The sequence below is a fragment of the Chroicocephalus ridibundus genome, chromosome 8 (assembly GCF_963924245.1).
Source record: "Chroicocephalus ridibundus chromosome 8, bChrRid1.1, whole genome shotgun sequence".
NCBI lineage: Eukaryota > Metazoa > Chordata > Aves > Charadriiformes > Laridae > Chroicocephalus > Chroicocephalus ridibundus.
The window spans coordinates 52,453,717-52,476,909 of record NC_086291.1 but is presented as its reverse complement, the minus strand read 5'-3'; the positions used below and the strand labels follow the sequence as shown (position 1 = coordinate 52,476,909).

Below are 23,193 nucleotides of genomic sequence, written 5' to 3'. Positions count from 1 at the left end.
ACAGATGTCCTTTGAGACACCCTAGCTCAGGCAGCAGAGGGAATCAAACCCACGCTACGCCATCGGCTGCGACAGAAGCAGGGAAACATCATTCCGAAGGGCTGAGCAGCTTGGGGACGCATTCCTGCTGGCACAAACACAGTGCACAGCCAAGAAGATGGCAGGAAAGCACTTACAGCTGGGAAGGCTCCTCACACCATAAATACTACCTTTTTGCTCTAAAACGCTCTCTTCCCGCCTTTCCGAGCGCAGAAGCATTTGCTGGGGAACATCAGGCTGGGAGAAGTCAGCATCTCAGCAGGGATCAAAGCAGATAATTCAGTCTGCGCACTAACCTGAGAACGGCTCATAGCCACAGGCATCTCTGCTTACCTTCACTGGTCACTCCTTCTTCCAGTTCGTCTCCTTTCTGCAATTGGAACAAAAAGGCGGGTGAACACACAGACAGCGCTTCACCTTCACTATTATCCTCTACACACGTTTAATGCAACTGGACAGATGCCACCACTTGCTTCCACACGTTAACTATTTGAGCAGGGCGACCTGGGGAAACGGTACGGCTGCCACGTCGGGAGGCCAGTGGTGACTGACATTTCACCGCGCTGCAGAGCAAGAGGACGAGCACTAGAGATGCCTCTGAAGATTGCTGGTGGATACCTAAACTTTCCCCGTTGGACCTGAATGGCAGCCCAGCGCTGTTTCCACTTCAGACAGTAGGCCTAGTCAAAAACTGAGCTGTGTAAGTCACACAAACACTGTACAAGATGCCACCTTTTGTCACACAGTCCTTTAAAAAGTCAGGACTGCGGTTTGCATTGTGTCTTCAAATAAAATGCACTTTTAGCTGACAAAGGACATATGTCGCAAAATAGTCTGGGGCCAGCGTTCCTCCTGTGGGAGTTCATTTTAGACTTCATACAAAAATATAGCAGCTTTCCTGGCGTCCACGCTGTACAAAGACAAGACAGGGTGGGCTGGATGAAGGATACTGATGGGCAGTTAGCATCCATCCATGACATACGAAGGCTGGGATGCCAGAGGGTCAGTGCATTTCTACCAGCTGTGTGCATTTCAACAATCGAATTTCCAACAGTGCTTTAATAAGGAAATTAAAAGTCCACGGATGTGGCATCCTTGTCAATCTATCAGGATGTTAAAAATGGACAAAAATACTACTTGAAAACCTCATGTTGAACCTCCTTTGAAAAAGAAAAGTGTTTGTCCATACCCTGGCTTCTTTACCAGGAGAGCGGGAACATGCCGATTGGCCTCACAAAGGTTTTTAATGCCTAAGAATTAATGCCACCTAGCACCTGCTAGCTTTCTACTTCACATGCAGAGGCACTGTTTGTTCCAATGTACCCCAAAAAGGGTAAGGGAATAAATAACAATTAGCTAAGTTAATCTGTAACTTCCTCAGCTGGGAAGCAGAGAACTGAAATGAAGCATTAACAGAACAAGGAGGGGGGGAACTCAGAGTGAAAAACAAAAATCCATCCCAAACTGTCTCAGAGGGCATCTCTCTGCTGCACACACATACGGTCAGGATGGGGACCCAGGTACCCGGGAGAAGGGAAGCCCCAACAGTCACAGTCACAGCGCGTGTGATCCCCAGGCTTGTTCGGGCATTTACAGGGCACTTCTCGGCTTTGCTCTCTTTGAGCAAGACTATCTAGGGGATGAAAGATGTACAGAGCTACCTCCATATCTCTCCGTAAGATCTTCTCTCCTGCTAAATTAATCTAAATGGCAAAGAGAAAAGTTTATTGCTTAAGCAGAGTGGACGTGCTACATTTACTATATTTCTTTAACAAAATGGGGCTAGTTTGTAATTAAATTTGAAAATAACTGCCTGTACCAAGGCCTGAAAAAACTATCTGCAGCTGAAAACCAGTGACATTTCAAAGACAGCCAGTCAGTCTGCCAAACTCCAACACCGAAACCCAGAATCTGTTTAAGTGCTTCTTGGGCTTTGGAGAGCAGGAGCATTTTCTTCCTTTGAGTGCAGTCAGCTCCTCCGGTGCCGGAGCGGACGTGCCGGAGCGTGCCTGCAGCACTGCTGCCAGAGCCAGGCAGCGGAGCCTGAACCCCGCAGCTCCCAGCTAGGAGCCGAGCAGGCAATAGCCAAGGGCTGGGGGAGACCTTAAGGAGTAGGGAGTTATCTAGGGACAAAATCTGAAGTCCTAAGAAGTAATGGAAGGAGACGATCCTTAGGGATACGGTGACCACAGGGAACCAGTTCAGTTCACTGAAACCATGTTTAAAAGAACAGTCTGAAACGCAACCCACCACCCGTCCCCAAAATGCACTTGGTTAATTTGAGTCAGACGCTTACATTAAAAAAAGAGACTGGAATAAATGCGTACTAGCTGTACCACAGCTTAAACCAAAGGTGTATTGGTACAGCAAAACAAACTTCAGAGTGAAGGAAAAGCTACTTTTAGTTCTGTCTTTTGTTTGTTTGTTTAATAATTATCAGACAATAATCATTTAGGAGAAACTGAGTTATAAACATTGAAGAGAGACTGTTGTAAATTTTTATTATTGCTCTTATGAAACGTGTCAAGATTGCTTGCCATTTTAACAATGGCAACTTGATTTGCAAGGAGTCTAAGCCCCGATCCAGCACCTCTTAAAAGCATGCCTCAGCCTCAGCGTGTACTTGGATCCTGTCAAAGCTAATGCAGCTTTAAACAGGTGCTTTAAGCCCAGTGGAGAACACGGGTAAACTTCAGCACGTGTTTAAATGCTTCCCTGTACGGGGACCAGAAACACAGGATTTCTGGAACGCATGCTATTCCGTGCTGTAAACATGGAGAAGGGAAAATAAAACAACTCAGAAAAAACCGTTTTGATTGAATTGCTGAACACGACCCTATCTCCTCCTGCTTAGGTAGTCCCTTCCAAGGGAAATAAGCCACAATATTTGGAAGTTTCACTGCCTCCCGTTACGAGAAGTACCCGTAACTCAGGAATGCATTGAAAGTTACCCGTACAAGTGCTATTGCCCATGTGAAAAATGAAAATATAAAGAGTCTCACCAAGTCGGTACTGAGCCACTCCTCAATGTCATCCATGACAGAGGACTGTGCAACAGGGATCTAGGGAGTGCAGCGAGAGAACAGCAAGGCAGGCAAAAACCAAAACACATCCACAATCATGGCCACAGAGCGATGGAAAACGCCAGAAATAAAGATTAAAAAACAAAACAAAAACAAAGATGTAAGATGTGCTGGAAAAAAAAAAAAGGCAACAAAATATAAATGGCATTTCAAATAAAGAAACACTTGGAAAGGAAATTGTGAACAACAAGGCTAAAAAAAACCAAGAGAAAGATTATGGGGAATGACGTGACTGGATGCCAGTGTAAGACGGGTAACTTCTCGACCACATATTAAAACCATCAAGATGCACTGATGATTCTAATCTTGATCGTGAAAAGCTTTTAAGGGTAGAATACTGGATATATCGGTTAGGTTTTGAAATGTTAAATTTACACCTTTTGTTTTTTAAAATGGGTATTAGCCACAGTGAAGGGTTAGCAAAAAGAGGGGCTCAAAGTCTTCAGGCAACACGCCTATGAAAACAACGTGATTTTCTCCGCGAGTGGAGGCAGTCAGAGCCCTGGGTACACAGTCATGTTGCCTTCCAGATCCTCCTTCCCACCACACCACCCAGCCTTGGCAAGCCTCGGCACACCGGTTTAAAGCAAAACACAGTCCCGGCTCCTTTTCCGCAGTCCTCTGCCAAAGGTGTCCCTCTCGCAGCTGAGGCAGCAGAACCCAAGGTATGCCAGAGCAAAGTGTGGAGTCTCAAAGGTGAAGGTGAGGAGGAGGATGGGGCAGCAGGTCCTGGGGTGGGCAGGGGCGGATGGCGCAGCGCGTGCCCCTCTCAGCTCCCGCTCCAGCACCGGCAACACCCTGCAGCGCTGCAGCAAGGCTCACCGGAGCTTGCCCGTCATGGTTTAACAAAAAGCGTGGAAAGTTTGCCTCTCCTCCTGCGATAAACCCCCTCACGTTACGCTGTGTGATTGCGACAGGCAGCACAGATGCGCTGAAGAGCGCTGAAGCGCAGCTATTTCACAAAGCGCTACAGGCAACTGGGTCAGCGAAGGGAAATTACGGCATATTAGGTGTAGAATTTCCTGACTTAACTACACTGCTTGAATACGACAGAGGGCTGCAGAAGTAAACAGGAAAACAGCACAATAGATCGCATAGGGACAACCTGAAAAACATTTGGAAAGCAACGTCAGGCAAGCAGGCTGCAGGCGAGAGCACGGCGGCCGAGCAGCGGGGCTGGCAGGCAGAGACCTCACGGTGCTGGAGAGGCTCTCCTAGAGAGAAAAGGCGTCAGGGGTTGTTCACAGCTTTGCCTGAAACCTCTCACGGGAAGAAGAGCTGAAAGAGGCTCTGCAGATGAATTTGCTGGGAGATGTAGTTTTCTCAGGGACTTCCAGCAGAGGAAGACAGACGGACTGAATTACAGGGGCAGCAGCACAGGCTGACGCTGTTTAGCAGAGCTCCTCAAGAATTCTTTCTTCTAGTCCAGTCGGCCTTTGAACTGAGGGGGTCAGTTAAGCCCTTGCTTGAGGGGAAGTCTGCTAAGATGGGTTAGTTGTGTCAAAGGACTGGAATTCCAGAGTTCAATCCAAAGTATCTCCCACCAAGCGAGGCACCGGGAAGATGGCTGGGTTCCAACTCTGCAGGTTGCTGGACAAAGTGCACGTGACAGATCCCAGAAGGGTCAGAGGTGCAAGTTGTCATTTTGCTTAAATAAGTTCCTGCAGTTTCTTTGGAATGGGCCTGATTTAGGATGATTGTGCCTTTTTAAATTTGCAATGGAGAGCTGAATCATGCACGTACATCGCTAACGCAGTGCGCTGAAGCTGCTGCGAGCTGGCCATTAGTGAGAGGAGGGCTCTGTAGACATCTTCCAACAGGTTCCTTCCCAAGGACAAGTTGCATCTTGTAGAACTGGCTTGTTAGTTTAACAGCTTTGGAAAATACTGGCTTCAGAGATACAAAGCAATGAATTTATTCAGCCTACAGCAACCTAAAACCTACTGTAGAAGTTTCACTGCTGTCTCCCTCTTGTATTGCTTAACACTGCAAACAATAAGCCATGCTCTGGAAGGTGTAGCCTTCAGAGCTGTTGGCTAGTTTGCAGCTCAGAAAGGTACTTACATTTCTTTAAGGTTAAGAAAATCTGTATGGAGAGGAGGAGGAAAATAGCAGGGTTTTTTTTTTCTTTTCTGTGAATACAATAAGAGCAGCTTTTCTAAAAAGTGTGGTGGTACTGCGGTCCTTGTACTAGGAGGAACCACAGTTCAAGTCTCGGTTATCCTGAAAACACAATAGATGACTGAGCAAGTAATATATTCCTGAGAATCGCAGGGCTCTCGAGTTTGCAGGAGTCCTTGAAGAACAGCTCAGCAGTATAGGAATCTGTGCTGCTGTGTTTTGCAAGATTTAAAACAAAAAAAGGGGGGGAAAAAAAAAAGGAATTCTACTTTCAGGCGGACCTACTTTATATAACAAACAAACACACACCTCAGAAGTGCAAGAACACTTCTCGCAGGTCATATATAAGAAGCAGAGAGAGCTGTAAGATAAACATTTAAGCATGTTAGCCATTTGCTATTCAGCACTGACCTTTTAAAAAGCTTCCCCCGTCTTCCAGCACACTTCCAGAAGAGCCAAAGGTTTGCACCTATTGCTCCTCCCATGCTCAAACTTCCAATTTATTTTCCTCAGACTCTGAGCCCCATTTTCCCAACAAAACATGGGTTAAATGTCTCAGGTTCAATTTGTTCAAGAATAGAGAGGGGGGAGACTCTCAAGAGTAACTGGAAGTTTTAAAATATTTTGACTGTAACATTGTACCATTTATATTTTATTTGCAACTGACCACACAGAGAAGTTCTTTTTTTGCCAGTCAGTTGCGTATTTGGCAAGTCTCCCCCTTCCAGAAGCCCTAAACTGAAAAAAAATGTGGAGGGGAGTTTTGTTAAAACTAATCCCCTAAAACACAACAGAAGCAATGTAAAAACAAATTAGCTAGTTTACACATTAAAAAAGACAACAGTTTCTGGGAACAAACAGCAGTGGCAGCCGCAGACGACATGGAAATGGCTCCAGAATGGGATACCGTCTTGTTAATACTTTGATTATGCAAACATACACGGTCTAGTGAAGCTCTCAGTCTTGGCAAGACAGCTCCCTAGATACTCAGCGCTGGCTGCAAGAGCTGTTTTTATAACGATATTGTGATTTCTTTTCTAAAAGTCTATACTCAAATTAAATGGAAATCAAGTCAGAAAATATTTTGGGGTACTTCAAGTAACTGGTTTTAATGAAAAGTCGGGCTCGTTGTTCAAATACCTTTTTTCGTTTAGTCTTTGGAAAATCCTACAAATGGGATCATCTCAACAGTCCTGAAAGGGAAATGGAAAAAGAGGGCTGGGAGAACAAAGGTGAGCGTTCAGTCCCACAAAACCCACGGGAACCTGGAATTCAAGTTCATACTCATCTAAGTTAGATTGTGTTGGTGTTCCTACTAGCAATCAAAAGCCAAGGAGTATTGCCAATATATTTCCTCAGAAGTCATAAAATCCAATATTCTACCCTTAAAAAGACAGTTTAAGGTTATTATTATCACATTTTATTTCTATTAAAAATGATCCCACTGGAAAAGAAGCAGGTATGAAATGACAATTCAGGTCTCTAGGTGAGCTCATTAATGTTCTCAAAATGTTTAACAAGGTTCATGCTAATTGTTGCTAGACTACTGTCTTGTAGTAGCTTAGTTAATTCCACTTCTTTCTAGGTGTTTAACAAAGCTGACACCAATACTAGGTTAGCTGCTATTCACGCCCCCCCGTTCGTTAGCAATAGTAAAGAAAGGGCTGTCGTTCCTACGGCAGCAGCAGGAGAGCACTCAGATGCACACTAACAGTCTACTCCAGCTTACTACTACAGCCTTACCATCTATTTAAAGCTGTTGGGATCTTGAAATAGCTGCCTGGCCTCAATATTAGAACACATTTGACTTTACATGTAAGGACTGAATTAGCTACTTGATTACTTGTAACTGTGTTTACACATCGCATAGGGGAAGGCAAGAGCTCAGGTGCAGCGTGTGCCCCAACGCAGCCTGTTGTGCCCGCACAACAACCAGCCGATCTGGATCTGACAGGCATGTCCGGACAGCGAAAGCCTTCGTTCACAAGGGGTATCAGATTGTCCTTATAGAGTGCTCCGTAAAATGCCACGGCTGGACAGGTAACGAAGCCCATGTGGTCTTCGGAACAAGGGAACGCGCCTGCTTGCCTTCAAAAGGGAGAGGGCTCCTACCATACAGAAGAAGTGAGATCTTCACACGTTTATTTCTCAGTTTGTCCACAATTCAAGCACTTTAGTCTCCAAGAAGACGACATATTTCAACAGTCTCACGTTACCCAAGTCATTTCCAAATCTTAGATCCTATCTCTCTATTGAAGGCACCCATAGCGGCATCCCATTTTCATTAACAACATCTCAGCAAAGGTTTCATTTAATCTTTACTCACGTATCTTTACTACAGAGTGGAATCTCCTCTCTAGCCAGCTATGCTTCTGGTGGTCAAGATGCAATGCTGAAAGCTGTTCGTATCACTTTCTGTGAATTCTGGTTCGGTTTCACTCTTCCCCTGCCACTGTCCCAAATAATGTCTGTCCTGACGTGGTGGCTGAAGCAACGCATGCTTCTCGCTTTTGTAACAAATATCCATTTGGCATGCGAGTGGGGTGACAGATTATTCTAGCAAGTGAATATATCCATGCAAATCTCAATAGCTGCTCAAACTCATGAGAAGGGAACTGGAATTACCTGCACTAATACGTGGTGGCCTTATGCTAAAGTCTGTGCCCAAGAGCTGCTGATACAGACCCCTGGTATGACACAACGTGCAAAAACCCAGACCTTACACTGCAAACAGACCTGGCACTGGAACAGCTCAGCTAACATCAGTCTCGTTTGAACCAGGAACGTCTTCTGCAGATACCATTTTGTCTATGTGAGTTTTGTAGGCATAGCTGGAAAGGATAAAGGTGCGGTTCGTGTCTCCGTGGTCCTGGCATCACCTTGCCAGCAGAACTGAGCTGTAGATTAAGCTGATACAGAAACAACGCTGCCAAATTCACTGGGAGAGTACACACGGAGCCCTGAACGAGCCTCCCTCTGCAGAGGTGTGCTGGTGAACCGGGATGCACAGAAATGGTGTGGGAAAAACTCAACCCTAAGCTTAAATGTACGGCAGTTTGGAAAGAAGAACGTCAGGCCAGGAGAGATGTGAGTAGCCTCAGCGTTGTGCAGGCACAGGTAATGGCAACGTCAGCTCACCCCTCTTTCCCCCCTCATCTCAAAAATACAAAAAGCTACCAAAGAATGTGCACATCAAGTTCATACCTGGGATGCTAGTTATTCCACTGGTATTGCAAATGCTACAAAGTCGTATTAATAAATACGGTTAAGAACTACGCCAGTTAAGAGAGAAACAGAGTTAATGATTAGTTTAGTTTTAATTTTAGGTATTTCTCTCTCATATTTAGCATACAAACAAGGTGACAGGCTTATAAGAGCAGCGACTGGCTGGACAGCCAGACCCCCTTCCCTCCCCAAATCCATGTGCCTCCATGAATGCTGCAGTATCCTTTTTCCAGACTGAATAACCACAAGCCAATGAACGAATATTGTGTTTGTTTTTTTAATAAAGCAGTGGTGTGAGTGGTGTGAACAGCAGGGGTGCCGATTTCATGCTTCCCTGCTCTTGTAAACAGTGGAAAGGCAAAGAAGAGGAACTAACTCAATCACTGGATTATTCATTATGGATGAACATCTAACAGTGGCATAGTACATCTCGGGCTGCAACAGAGCCACCGAACAGCAAGAGCCTCTGTGAACCACCGTCAACAGTATCAGAGGCAAAGCAAGCGCTGCTCACTTTATGGCTTTTCACTCTCTTGTTATGAGCTGTGGGTCTCTGACAAGCCCTGAAAGGAATCTCTGGCTCCCATGGATAGGCACCTACAGCTGGGTTTACCACGTGTGTATATATATATATGCGTGTCCAATCACTGGGTATGCACCAGCCATGCAAACTTCTGACAAATTCACAAGCTGGCTCTCAGAAATAATCTGGATTAGCCCTAAATCTAGAAGAATAAATGCAAAGTGTTGCACAGAGTTGGTGCATTTTGATGTTGCACACTCTGGATTTTCTCAACCTTAATCTCTCTGGGATGTTTCTCTTTTTAAGCCCTGGGGAGTTTAGTCTGGGACATTCAAGGCTCTCTCCGGAGTGAGGCATTCCTGTTCAATGGCCTGCTGACACCCAGCCCAAAGGGAATTCTGCACTGCACCTTTCCGCACTCGCCTGCAATCAGGACTGTCTCACAAGGACTTTGTACAGTTAGGTCCCATTAAGTGTTTGAGATTAGTACCAATAAAGTGACGGATTATGTCATCCAAAAATACAAAATTGGTCTTAGAACCTGGCTTTAAGGCACAGCTGAGGCTATTTTTTTGCCTACCTCTGACTTCTGCACTTGAAGCAGGCTTTTGAACTTCTCTCTGCAAGCATGTCGATGAAGGACAACTTCAAACAAGGTCAAAATGTGCACAGATTCAATCATCTTCAGAAGCTTGATTTTATCAGAGCACTGGCATCACTAGACATGGGAATTAAATCCTTAAAGCCAGAAACACTATTGTACCTTTTGGAGTCTGAATCCTAATGCCAGGGAGTGGAAGGTGTCAATCTGGGTAGCAGTTCTCCCATTCCCTTCCTTTCATAAAGAACTATCCCTACATTACTCAATTGGATTAGCTATGATCCTACAACTTCCGTATGTTTATTCCAGACCACGAAGTTAAGCACTAGCAGAAAAGATTGCTTTAAAGACACATAGAAAGTGTCCTCTTTATGAGCAAGATCCATGAGACTTGTGTTTATCCCTCGAAAAGTGGATACTGCATAAATAAATCAAGACAGTATAAGGAACCAGCTGGATCCCCAGGCCTCTTCTGAAGGTGATGTGGGATCCTACAATTGATTCAGTTGGTCACAGGCCTTTGTGCTGTACAAACCAGAAATAGGTGCAAATCTCTCCCTTCGCCCCAGGTAATGATGTAGGTGGGAAATAAACTCCTTGTACTGTCTGATTTCATGTGGTTCAGTAGGGCAGGACGAGAGGTGAATGGAGGACGGTTATTCTAGGTAAAGGGACTGGGGTGGGCAGTAGGAATCGCTTCACTGGTGAAGTCCTCACCATTCCTTGTGTAATTAGCCACTTGTCTATGGGCTCCATGTCTGAGTTCCCACCTTTACCTCTCCTCTGTGTTGAGAACAGAAAGGTCCATAGAGAAACCACAGCAACAACCCGTGATAAAAGTAAAAACAGCAGCAAGTTAAAAACTTCACATACACATACACACACACACAGAGTTGCCTACAGTAGCTTCTGGCAGCAGCTGCATCTCCCTCTGCTGCCTGTCAGCTCTGTCCGTGGAGGGACAGACCTCACCCCGACCTCTGCACTTCCTACAGACAGTTCACAGAATTTTAGCACTTCCTCCATGCTGATATTAAAAAAATAATAATTAAAAAAAAAAAAATCACTGACTAGTAGTGAGGCTGATGTTTGTCACCTTCTTAGAAGAAGAAAAAGTATAGCTTATACAACCCAGTAAAATCAGTCAGACTTTATTGAAAACACCCGTATTACACAGTGTAGAGTCTCCCTTGTTTATGAAGCTGTGAGCTGCAGCATGCACCCTGTTCACCTCCTTGATCTCAGCAGCCAGAGTCTGCCCCAAACTCCAACAGTACGACAGCTCTAATGACGGCGTTGAGTGGGAGGGTAAGTAATGGCCGTTTGCTGCAGTGTTCTGGCAGCTCTTCAAACTGCCCCTCTCGAAGAGCGGCAGAGGTTAAAAGGACCGCTGATGCATCCAGTTCCTCGGAGCAGGTTGCAGACTGCATGGCACAGCAACACAAAGACTCCCAAGATGGCTTCTTGTCCTTCAGCGTCTCATCCCTGAGCCAGCGCCCGGATGCAGAGTCATCTCTAGCTCTGGAGGGGCTCGCTCGGGACCGGCAGAACCCAGCGGTTCCAGCCAGAACTTGGCTAGCTCAGCAAAGAGCCCCTGGTGTGCTTACATACCTCCATCCAGATACCCATATACGTGGGATACCTCTCCTGTCCCCATTACCACAGATAATGGAGAATCAGCTCTAATCTTTCATGTCTCATTTCAGTACTTGTGCTGGGAAAATAAAGGAGGAAATCACTCCAACTTCATCTACTATCTGTGTAACACTAGAGAATTGTTTCTTGGACACCTCTCCTCCCAGTTGTGATCACGCAACAACTCTGCGGCAACAAAAGCAATTCCCAACATGGAAAAGCAATATTAAGAAAGCAAGTGTATTTTTAGCTCATCTTGTTTCCAGCTGCTAAATCATATTAAAAGACAGCTAATGCCACGTGATCAGACATCTCTCTACAGACCATTCTGAGAACGACTACATTAGAAACGTCGGATGTGCTGAATTTTACCACTGGACAACTGTGCTGGAACAAGATGTGTGTGAAGAATGTGTTGCAAAGCTTCTGGCTCCTCCCTAGAGCTGTTCTTAAATTAGCTCTCTACCCAAACTAATGCATGTCTTTCGTTTACTGAGCGCTGCCCGTTTTTTGCTACACATGCTGGGGCTGGTGACTTTAGGAGAGTTTAATTTTTATTTCCTTTAAGAAGAGACACCCACAAGCCTCACAACACTTGACAAAAAGTAGTGTTTACCAATTACCGTAAGACTGCATTTCAAAACACGCTCTTCTGATTACATGATACGGTCATCAGGACCTTTGAAAAGAGGCTGAAAGTCTCTACAACATCTCAGAGCCCAAAGTTCCACAACCCATAAAGCGTTTGCCCCAAAAAACTTTGACCGTCAGATTAGCTTAGACACAGCCCTTTGAACTGACAACACTTCGGGCAGAGCAGCAGCTACGCTGGTGTGATTGACACGTCGCATTGGTGCCTCAAGCAGAACTGGCTGAGAACAAAAGTGTTAATAAATAAGGACACGACCCTGTGGCCACCAGGGGAATGCAGCCCCCTTGACCAGTAGCTAAATGCAAGCCTCTTGCTTTGGTTAGCCAGGAACAAAGAGCAGAATTGCAAATCCTTTCCCAGGTCCTGCCAATAACACAGTGCTGTGATACTGGGGGCTTGGGCCATCACAATGGCTTCAGGAATTCCTGTCTCATACCCCCCCTCCTTAATAGATTTCTGTCCCTGCCTCCCCATGCTTCCCCCTTTTCTCTCAATAGTGCTGGGATGAGTTTTTCTGGGGCTGAGCTTGAAACTGGTCACAGGGATGACCTGACTTACAAATTTCCCTTTTTGCAGGAGGACAGGGACAGGAACAAGCAGATAGATTTGTGGGGTGGGGGGATGCTCCATAAGAAATCGTCGCTGAAACTCTGATACCACTGAACTGTGGCCCAGGCAGGCAGGCAGCTGTGATCTGACCCCAGCTGGCTCTGAACACACATTCTCCCTGGCTCAGAGCACAAGCTGCCAGGCATGCCAGCTGCCCTGAGCGCTCCCATTTCAGCTTATGAAAGAACCAGGGCGGGATCAGCCAAGGCATGGGGAGGCAATTCTCCATGGAGGCGGGGGTGTGTACGCTGCACTGGCTCTCCCGTGCTACACTGGCTCTGCCATGCTCCCTAGTGGTCAGCACAGATCAAAATTAGACCAGGAAAAGGCTCCGAACTTGCTCCGTCATCTAAAAACTTGCGCACAGATGAGTACAAAAGAGCAGGACAGTTTTAAAAAGCAGGGTGGTAGAAAGGGGTCGAGGGACGATCTGAAAGCTCTTTTCACTTATGCTTTCAGCAAGGTATGCAGACAAAGCTGGCCAAGCTCGCCCTCTCAAACACGTTCCTAGCATCAGCTGCTGTGAGGTGACAGTGCATGGGCCTCTTCTGCCCACACAAGATAGCAGGAGCCTGCCCCGGGACAGACAGAACAGACTGCATGCAAGAGCAGTTATGGCAAGGCATGCGAAGCATTAAAAGTCTACATAATTTCTCTCCCTGTAACTCGCTCGTGTATCCACGCACTTAAGAGCAAAGTCTACTAGATTAAGACTGCATCAACTTTCATAAGCAAAACCAAACCAAACAAATGCACACCAGTGTTCACAAGACGTTCCCCACGTATTCTTTTCAGCAGTGATTCCAGTCAAAGAGATGGACCCCCCAGGCAAGCTGCAAGAACACAGGAGAATTTACCCACTACAATTTTGAAGTCTTTTAGGCTGGTGTGCTAAATAGCAGCTCTTTAGAGATCGTTACTGAGCAAGTACTTGCTCCTAGATATCAATTTCAAAATAGCCAGTACTAGCATGTTGCTGGAATACAGAATGAGAAGTCTCGTTCAAAGCAGCTGCCTACAAGCTTGGATTCCACGCACAGCTTCAGGTAACAAAACGCAGAGCAATGACCTACCCCTCCTGTGTTCTGTTTTCGAACATCCAGGGCAGACGCTAGTCCTTTGACAGCCTGTGGATCCTCATACGTCACGCTGAAAGAAAGGAACAAACCACAGAACTAGAAGGAAGCCCAGCAGTCGTCCATGCAGAACACACTTGCTACTCTGATTTACTCCCCTGGAAATCAGAAAGCACATTCTTTTTATTTACAAGACTTCAAGTGTACTAAGCGTATTCCAAGAAGACGAATAAAGACCATCTGTATAAAGACCATCCATCAGTTTCAGTAAGCATGTTGAAGCAAAAAGAGTAAGGCTGCCATTATGAAAGGCAGGCAAATAGGTTACGAGGCACCATAAGCACGTCCAAGAGCTAGCAGGGGACTGTGAAAAGAGGCCTGATTACAGATTACGTTTTGCAAAGCTTTGAAGATGACATTTGGAAGCCTGACCTTGATGCGTGCATTGAGGGAGGCAGGGGGAGACTTGAAAACAGATGAAACATAACTAAGCAACTGCAGTAAAGCCTACAAAGAAACACTCTATTTACAGAGGTTGGATTTTTTAAAAGCTTAAATTGCTATTCCAAAGGGACACGTAGCAGTCAGGTGACAGAGGCAATAGCATCATTTCTCAGAGCACAGTGGTGAACCATGAGCTGAAGCAGACGCCAACACCTGCCCACAAATCAGCCCCTGGGAGGAGCCGCATGTCTGAGCAGGAGGAGCACGTTCTCCTCCAGCGTGCTGGCTTCTCCCAAGCTCGGAGCACAGCACCCAGAGGCTCTCGCCTATGCACCACGCATCTTTGCTGTCTCCCTGCTGCTCCATTTATACGGCGTACAATCCGAGGGAGACAGAGCAATCCTCCCTTGTGAAATCATGGACTGATAGGTGCGCCTTGTTCCATTAGCTCGCAGAGGAGACTGAGGTGCAGTGTGGGAAGACTAGTTTCATGCTTCATTTAGCAGAAGAGACAGAGGGACCTCCATTAGATCTCTCTGCAATGCATCTCCTTTCTGACCATACATTAGGGCTCTCAGCCTGTAATCTCCAGTGGTAATGTACGCCTCTACAGTAGCACACGTCTTCTCAACACCAATACTACAGCTGAGGCAGTACCAACAGCTATATTGATGACTGAAAATAAAAGATCCTAATAAATTTGCTGGCTCAGGTTTTCCAGAGCTGCTAAGTTTTTGATAATCTGCTACGGTCTGAGTTAAACTATTTAACAACACTTCTTAGTTTGAGGCAAGATATTAATGATGTTCTGACTGCTGGTAGCCACTATATCTAGAATCTGAAGCCAGAAGGAGGCAAGAAATAATATATGAAAGAAAAATACCTGAGCGTGTCTTTTACTGAATCTCACTTGACAGGGATCAAAGGATTTCTTAATAAGTTCATAGATTTATTTTACATTAAAATAATTGGGCCTGTTAAATGCCCTTGAAAGTGCCAGATCGGCAGCTCTAGAGATGCAAGCCCTATGCATATAAACAAATTAGGGATAGCATGGCAGCTGGGCAAGCTACACTGCCTTGACAGACTGCGAGAATCTGACTGCTGGGCCAAAGGGAGAGTTTAACTGGATGGTAATTCTGTTTCCAAGCCCTTGATGACAGTAATTCCATCACCAAAGTATACCCATGACCTTCAGGTGAAGGACCCTTATGCTCCTGTATCTCAAGCACTGGCCGGGTGGATGGGATGACAAGCCTTTATGAGAGGAAGCATCTGCAGAAGTAAAGGCAAGTTCATTTCCAAGTTTCCAGTGAGCTCATTAACTAAGACAGTCAAATAACGTTACGCAGCCAGTCTGTTCTGCCCAGCAGCAGGAACTTCTCCACTTGCTCATACTAATAATGACCAACAGGATAGGGATTGGATTAAAAGCACAAAAACATACACCAAAACTACTTTTTTAGTCTGGAATGAAGTCAAGAAGTTTCAGATTTATGCCCTTAGAAAACAGCAATGTCGTGACTCAAACAGCACTAAAGACAAACTCCAACATACTTCTTTCGCTGCTCAGCCAAGGAACTGCCTCTTGTCTGTGCAAACATGTCGAAGTCATCACGAGGATTACAGTGTTGTAGAGAGCTGAGTGTGCCACTGACGCTGTTTGTACCCAAGTCTGCAACCAGAAGAAAAAAAAAGCAAACCAATGAAACAGCGAACCATATGCAAGCACCGCTGCCATGACTATGTAGGCTACAGAGGAAGTCATGAACAATACAGGACAGCTATAGATATCACCTAGTTAACAGTTGCAGCACTGAACACAGTTCTGTCCAGAAGAGGCTGGAAGCTGCAAATCATGCATTTTTTAAAAGACAAATGTAGAGATTTGTCTTATTCCTCCTGGCAGCACCACACCATAAGTACTCCTCATCGAGAAGCCAGCATTTGGGAATTGCTGTGCACCTGCTGCCAAACTCATCCTGAAACATTTACTATTCACTAACATGGTCCAAAATTTTGGGCATGGATACTGGTCTTTGCCACAATGTTGTCTCTCAGCTGTTGACTGTGAAACCAACAGCTTCAAATCAAGTCATATAATATTGGCACAGTGCTGAAAGAGGTGGAGAACCTTCAGTCAAATCAAGTGATCCTATCAAGCAATCTGGTTTGATTTAATGTACACCACCTTACAGTTTCATAAAACCTTTCATCCAAAGATTTCAAATATTATTTGTATAAGGAGAATCAAGAACATTCACCAGACTGATTTCATGGAGAGCTATACCTAAGCAGATATAAAAGCAGTAGTACAAGTTTTACCATGAAGAAGAACTGCAGCCTTTCCTTCAGTCTCCCCTTTGGTTAATAAATCCCCTCCTTTGTGCCAGGCTGGTTCCCAATTACAAATCGTTACAGCGCAAGGGAGGGGGAAAGCCTTCCTAATCCTGTAAGCCATATACGCAAACCTTCTGAAAGCCACATGGCAACATTAATCAGGTAGTGCAGGGCCAAAGGGAGCAGAAGCTCCCTGACCGACAAGTGAAAAATGTCTCCTCGTAAACCCAACAGCTCACTGCGATAAGGGCTTGGGTGTTTGGGCTGGTCACAGGGACCTCAGCAACTGCTCAGACTTGCTCCCACAATCCCACACTTGGATTGCATAGCAGCCCCTGCATGCTGTGCAAGATGCACAGACTGGTTAGGCTTGAAAAAGTCCATGCATTGCAGCCTCGTGTTCATCAGCATTATTTAGGTCAGATACTCACCAAGCCCTGCAAGCTGTGACGAAAGCGAAGACGGAGGTGCTGAGTTTCCGACCATTGGGCTCACTACAGCTGGAGAGCCAGGACCCAAATCTATTAAATTATCTTCTGTCACCTCATTCAGTACCTGTTGGGACACAAGAAATGCAGCAAGTTACACATGCCAGAGATTTCTTCTTGCAGTGCAATATTAAACACCAAAAAATAATGGGCGCTTCCTAAAAAGATGTCTCTTGCATACTGCAAAATGGACAGGTCTCTTGGATACTGCGGTGATGAGTGCAGTATAAAATGGGTCAGCCACCAAAAAAACTCAGTTTGAGTGCTCAGCACAACAGGAAGCTCTCCTGGAGGTCACCTACATCTCTTGAGATTGATCTAATGTGTCTGTGTTCTCCACCTCTTTTAGCACCGGACCAACATCGGAGTGAAGTCAAACTGAATTTGCTACCATCTTCCACATCAGGTGTAAACAGATGTCACACAAAGGAGTCACACTTCTTTGTTGTGACTAAAGTTACAACGCCTAAAGTCCACACAGACTCAAAAGCAATCAAAAAAGTTAATAGAGGAGAGAAAATCCATCAAGGATTGTAAATACACAGATGTTTTAGTAGCAGTGTCTTCCTGAGCCAGAAATTGTCACTTGTGGTTTGCCGCATTCTTAGGCTCTTTTCCTGGTATCCACTATTAGCCACTACAGGGCCAGACAGGTAGAAGGTCTGATACTAGTGATATTAGTACAGGTAGTACGGTGTAGCTGCTGATATAATAAATGGAGTTAGGTACTTACTCCATTGCTGGCATTCTGTGTTGAACGTCCCGATCTGTATCGTTCAAATCTGTTTAGAAATAAATAAAAAAACCCAACATGGACTATCAAAGCTACCAATAAACGATGGAAACATGAGTTTATAACAAAGCCATGACATGCTTGCCACTGAACTTAGTTTTTGTTTGTTCAAGAAGGAACCCTGAAAGCTTCAACTCCAATCCAGGATAAAGGGAGGATAATTGCAGAAGTTGCATTTTTGGGGAATGTGGGTATTAACTAATCTGATCTTGCAGCACACACACGCCTGAAAAACACTGTAGGATTTGTCTTTGGTTGGTGTTGGGTTTTTGTTTTTATTTTTCATTAAGTGCTTCATGATAGACTATTCTGTTAGTCAAGGGACAAGAGGAACTGCAGCAAGATTGATGCTCCCAGGTAAATAAACTGAGCACCGCAGCAAGTGTTACTCCCACTTAACAGCTCCCTCTTGCTGCAATACATGTAAATTAGAAGCCATATGCATGCGAGCACAGCCCTACCCAGGCAGCACATGGCAAGAGAAACAATGATTAGCAGATTCACTTCATAAATGAATTCTGGCTCAGCGCAAAGATCGTCGGAACCTACGTTCAAATAGGTTGGTACTTTTCAAGAATGAAAAGTAATGATGTTGGATAAAAATGCTCCTACTTCTTAGGGGAAGAAGTCTGGCTAGTCAAGATCTGGTCTCTTCTCTACTCCTTTTCCAATCAGCTGTGCATCTGGGGCCACAAACCTAAACCCAGCTTTCATGAACTCAAAAAAGCAGGGGGAATTACTTCCTCCCAAGGCCTGTCTGAGCCCAGTCTGATCGCCTTCCATACCAGGAAAAGCACCGTGATTTCTCTGAGGTTAGAGTTTTTCCTCATTTGAAAGAAGTTTCATATATAACCTCTCTTTTCAATAAAAACCCTATAATACTAATATATTCCTGTGGGTTTTCTCCCAGATGGACAAAATGCACCAGGGAATCTCAGGCAAACTGAAATGTTTTCTTGATGTAACAAAGGGAAACGCAGACTTAAAGGGCAGCAAAAACAAATTCAGGCCCAAATTTCAATTTTAGGAAACCGTGGGTGTCTACTATTACTGGAAATCCAGCTCCCTTAGCTGGAAACCTAAGACACCTCCCACCTCTTATTTCTCACCAAAAGGCTTATGAACCACACGTTCGTTTACATCCAGAGCTTCACAGCGAAGGCTTGAGTCACTGACAGAGCTCGGTACCCATACTAGAAATCAGCGTGATGAATGTGGAGCTTTTGGAATAGTTGAGGAGGAACTGGAATTTATTGAAATGGTCAGACCAAGCTATTCTACCACAAATCGCTTGCTCACATCACTCAGCTCACCTTTCAGTGTATAATGACTACAAATACATTAGCCCCCGTCAGCAAAGTCGCAGATGGGGGAAATTAGGAAAAATATTAAGGGTGACCAGACTAAGCCTTAGCGGCAGTTACACTCTGCCACTTGCAGAATCACGCTCATGGCATGAAACACATACCATTGCACACAAAAAGCCAGCATTTGTTTCAAAGTTTGCCCCATCTCCTCTGAATGACTCAATCAAAGACAAAATCGAGGCCACTGAGTCTTCTTTCCAGCTTTTGCTGTGACAGCCCAGATTCACATATCTAGAGCCCAATTTATTTTTAAAGGCTTGAGAAACAAAGCCCCGTGCTAAGAGCAAGGAACAAAGGGTACTCTTTAGTGCCTCGCTCCCCAGGCCTGTCATTACGGGGAAGATTAAACTTTCCCAAGACTGCTGTATCACGTGTCACCTACTGCAGCAGATGTGGCTGACAGCGCCTTTGTCTAACATGTCGAAAGTCCTATGACCCAAGTCCAGCCCCTGGGGATGATTCCCACAGACCATCTCAACTCTGCGTAAAACAGGCTTTTTTCAAGATTTTAAGTGTTACTTAAAAACAAAGCCCTTACATGCATGAAGGTGACGCCCACCTCAGGCAGCTCCCCTTGCACCAGTACTGGAACTAGAAAGCTCCGAGATCAGAAGACAGAGAGAGCTCACGGGAGCCTCCCTAAGCCAGGACGCAGCACAAGCATTTGTGCAGAGCCCAAGCGAGCAAGTAGAACCAGCCACTGTGGCCGTGCTATTTTCAGTCCCAAGTCCCTACATCTGTACAGCACCGCACAACAGGGACTTGCAGGCTCGAGTCTCTGCTAGTTCAGAGAGTTTTGCACAAGGTTGCCCTGCATTTTATGGCTATGCCCCACAAAAATTCAATGGCTAGGACAAAAAAAAATAAAATCATGGTATTAAAGGAAACAACTGAACCCGGAATGTTACCATAAAAGACCATAAAAAGACTTTGTAAATGCTAAATGCTTTCTGTGGTTTGGCTCTCCGTGTTTTGTGATGTTGGCCCAGATGGCCAGCTCTTGTCAACTGACCTATTTTACACTTAAGTGAAAACCCAGAATGTATGTAAATAGTTGATGGAAAAGGTGCCCCACCTTTCGTATCGGAGGAAGACGTTATTTAAATCATCATTCACATGCAGCAATTCCTCTGTGACTTCTTCATTGGACACTCGTGAGATAAGCTCCACAATTCTCTGCTGCATAGCTCTACAGGTTCGGTTCAGTTCCTAGGAGGAATGCATTGTGCACACACATTCTGATAAGCAGCTAGCAGTAAGTAGATTTAGTTGAGCTCTGTTCACAGCCAAACATATCCCCCAGCTGAGAAACACTAAGACAAGTCTATCTTTGCATGATTAAATGTCACCCAAAAGCACATCTAATCAAAGATGCCCTTCAGGAGACGATGGCATAAAACCTTGAGAGCCTATTTACAATTCAACATCCTGATTCTTCTGTAACTCCGAGCACTTCAGAAAATAAATATCTATATTTTAGTGATGTGTTTTAAGAATAAAACATGTTACTACAACAGCTTTCCAGAAGAGAGCTTTCAAGGAAAATTCAGTCTGGTCTTTTTGGCAATATCATCCCTTAAATCTAAAAGATGCACATGGTGGAACAAGTCGGGGAAAAAAGTTCATCAGGGCTAACACAAGTAGCCAAGTGTGTGCTAGGAAAAGAAGTGCTGAGGACACAGAACTTACCAACTACTCAGAACAGGAGGGTGAACACAAAACAAGGGGAAGGAGCATAAAAAGATGAGCACCCCACACACGTTTCAGTACTGAACTACGCACAGAAACGTTCCCTTCAACTGAGCAGATCCACAGACAAGAGGCTGCAGAAAGGCAGTGGGGAGTTTCAGAAGAAAATTTTAAAGAATATAGAGTAAGGGCATTTATTTTAGAAGTGTCTCATGCCAAGAAATCTAGGTTTGAGTTTGCCTAAACCAGGAGTTCTCATGCTTCCAGGACGTCTCTTCCATCAGCGATTACTTAGCAGAATTCTTTACTCCTGAAAGGCCTCAAGACCAAAGGTCAAAGCCGGCATGTTGAGGAGGAACTACAAGAAGAAACGTGACATATTGCATGGCGCCACTGATTAGGCCCACGGTTTTACTTCAATAAGCACTGACATTTCAACTAAAGCATGTCCCTCTGTCATCTTCTACCCCCCCACCCCAGCTCCACTTCACAGCAAAAATTCAGCACTAAACAAGGATGACTTGTTGGTACACAACCTTCGGGATGAAAGCAAAGATGTGTTTGTTTTCCTTGCATGGTCTGACATCCTAAGCTCTGGATAAATTTCACCTAGTGCAATCCAGCTGCCTTAACAGCTTGAGGAATGTGTTCTCCAATGTCAGTTTTGATCCCATCACTTTAGAAGCAGATTGTGACATTTCAGAGGTTTGTTTGCTGCCTTTCCGAGAGGGCTGACAGTACCTATCTATTCTGCTCAGAGCTGGCTCTCCAGCAAGCTGTTTACATTTGGTTGTTGGAGAAAATGTCAGGAATTATTTAAGGAGGAGGGCTATATAAACCTCAAAGCAAGGAGTCCTTGCATGCAGCACCCAGCTCACAGCTTTCAAAAGACTAACCATCCTTTGTGATCAAAAACGGGTTCTCCCCAGCTCTGTGATTCAGGTTTAGGAAGCACCAGTCAAAGAAGGGAACCAGTTGGAATAAAGAATTGTTGCTGTCACTCCATTTTATGATCAAGTTCTTTCACCTTAAAGCTATGCTGTAAGGTTACGCTGTCAAGATGTTAGTAGTTGTTTCTGAATGTAAGCAAACTGTTTTACGCTGTTTTGGTCTGTTGTGCTTTCCTGGAAGCTTCTTTTGTTTTGAGCAGTCCGACCCAAATGGGCAGTAACTGAAAGGCTCTTTATTGCAAAGCCTCTCATCAGCTGCCATGATGGCTCTGAGACAAACACACAATACCGCTGCATGGGAGAGACCAGTTTTTGGATGGATTTCAAACTCTGATGTATCACAGAGAGCAATTCCCTGCCTTCCTCCAAATGTACTGCTGTGGCAGCCCATCCTCCCTGCTGGAGGATCAAAACAGAAGCCTATTTCAGAAGCCTATTTCTGAAGCTATGGAAAGGCAAATACCACGTTAAGGGCATCAGCTGGAATGCTAGATCGCAGCATTCCTCACCTGTGTTGCACGTGGTACCGTATTACTTTCCTCAGGCAAAAGGGCACCTTGCTACCACTGGCCGCGGGAAACAGGTATGAAGCCTGAGACATGAGCTCAACTGAAACTTTTCCCTTTTGAGATAATAAATCCTGTACTGGATTGAGACTTTCCAGCAAAGAAACCCCTTCTGATTACTCAGTCTAACCCTCCGGACAGCACAAAACTTTGCCTGAGTGCCTGCCTTAACCTTCAGGAGAAGCTACAGCACATCTTCTGGAAAAAAGATTTCAAGTGGCAGAGAATCCACAGACCCTTGACAACATTTAGTTCAGATGGAAGTGCTTTTTTTTTTTGCACAGTGACTGGGAACGCTTTGCCACTGTACAAGTGATGATGGAGGATGTAAAAGAAGCAGAAATGCTCAGGGCTTACGGAGCCTATTGCAATTTTAAGCTGCTTTGTGGCAAAGGAGACCTGATATTCAACATTGGGAAAAATTTCTAGCTACACGGAGAAGAAAGCACTGGAACAAGTTCCAAGGGAAGTCAGGAAATCCTTGTCACTGGAAGCTTTAACAAATGAAGAACATCAAGTGATGAGAGTAACTGGGGTCAAGCGCAGTCCACATTGATTTTGTAAAACAAGCAAACCAAGGCAGTGAAGTGAACTACAACAAAAACCATCCCCCAGAGAAACTCAAGCACAGAAAGGATCAGAATCATATTTGCTAGGAAACTGTAGGAAACTGTTACCTGGAGTAATTCAAGGTCTGAGGAATCCTCTTGTCCAGGTACCATTTCTGTCAGCATTTCAGACATCACTTTTGTATTCCCACGAACAATATCCAGTTCACTGCGCAGACGGGCAATCTAAATTGGGGTAAAATACAGCAAAATACTGCATAATCTTTTGGTTTAAGCAGATCATTTTCAAGAACTGACTTTGTGATACCTCTGCTTCTGTCTGACTTGATATCTTAGGCTCCAGACATTCTAGCAGGGTAAAAAAAAAAGTAAAGACAAAAAGTTTACCCAGGAGAGAATTTCAGAAAAACAACGGAAAAAGAA

At 44.9% G+C, this 23,193-nt stretch overlaps 1 protein-coding gene across 4 annotated transcripts in view; it reads right to left on the bottom strand.

The window, feature by feature from the left end:
• TOM1L2 (target of myb1 like 2 membrane trafficking protein) overlaps window positions 1–23,193 on the bottom strand; it is a 58,390-nt gene that overhangs the window by 5,871 nt on the left and 29,326 nt on the right. Inside the window, exons 7-15 of one of the 4 annotated variants that reach the window (XM_063342713.1) lie at window positions 22,879–22,995; window positions 20,072–20,205; window positions 17,570–17,618; window positions 16,780–16,903; window positions 15,566–15,683; window positions 13,562–13,637; window positions 10,310–10,375; window positions 3,042–3,101; window positions 373–409 (exon numbers count right to left, since the gene is read on the bottom strand). In XM_063342713.1, coding sequence (XP_063198783.1) covers window positions 373–409; window positions 3,042–3,101; window positions 10,310–10,375; window positions 13,562–13,637; window positions 15,566–15,683; window positions 16,780–16,903; window positions 17,570–17,618; window positions 20,072–20,205; window positions 22,879–22,995 — 781 coding nt within the window. Of the gene's footprint in view, window positions 1–372; window positions 410–3,041; window positions 3,102–3,181; window positions 3,233–10,309; window positions 10,376–13,561; window positions 13,638–15,565; window positions 15,684–16,779; window positions 16,904–17,569; window positions 17,619–20,071; window positions 20,206–22,878; window positions 22,996–23,193 lie in introns of those variants that run through there. The other 3 variants (XM_063342714.1, XM_063342716.1, XM_063342715.1) reach the window with 3 other exon arrangements.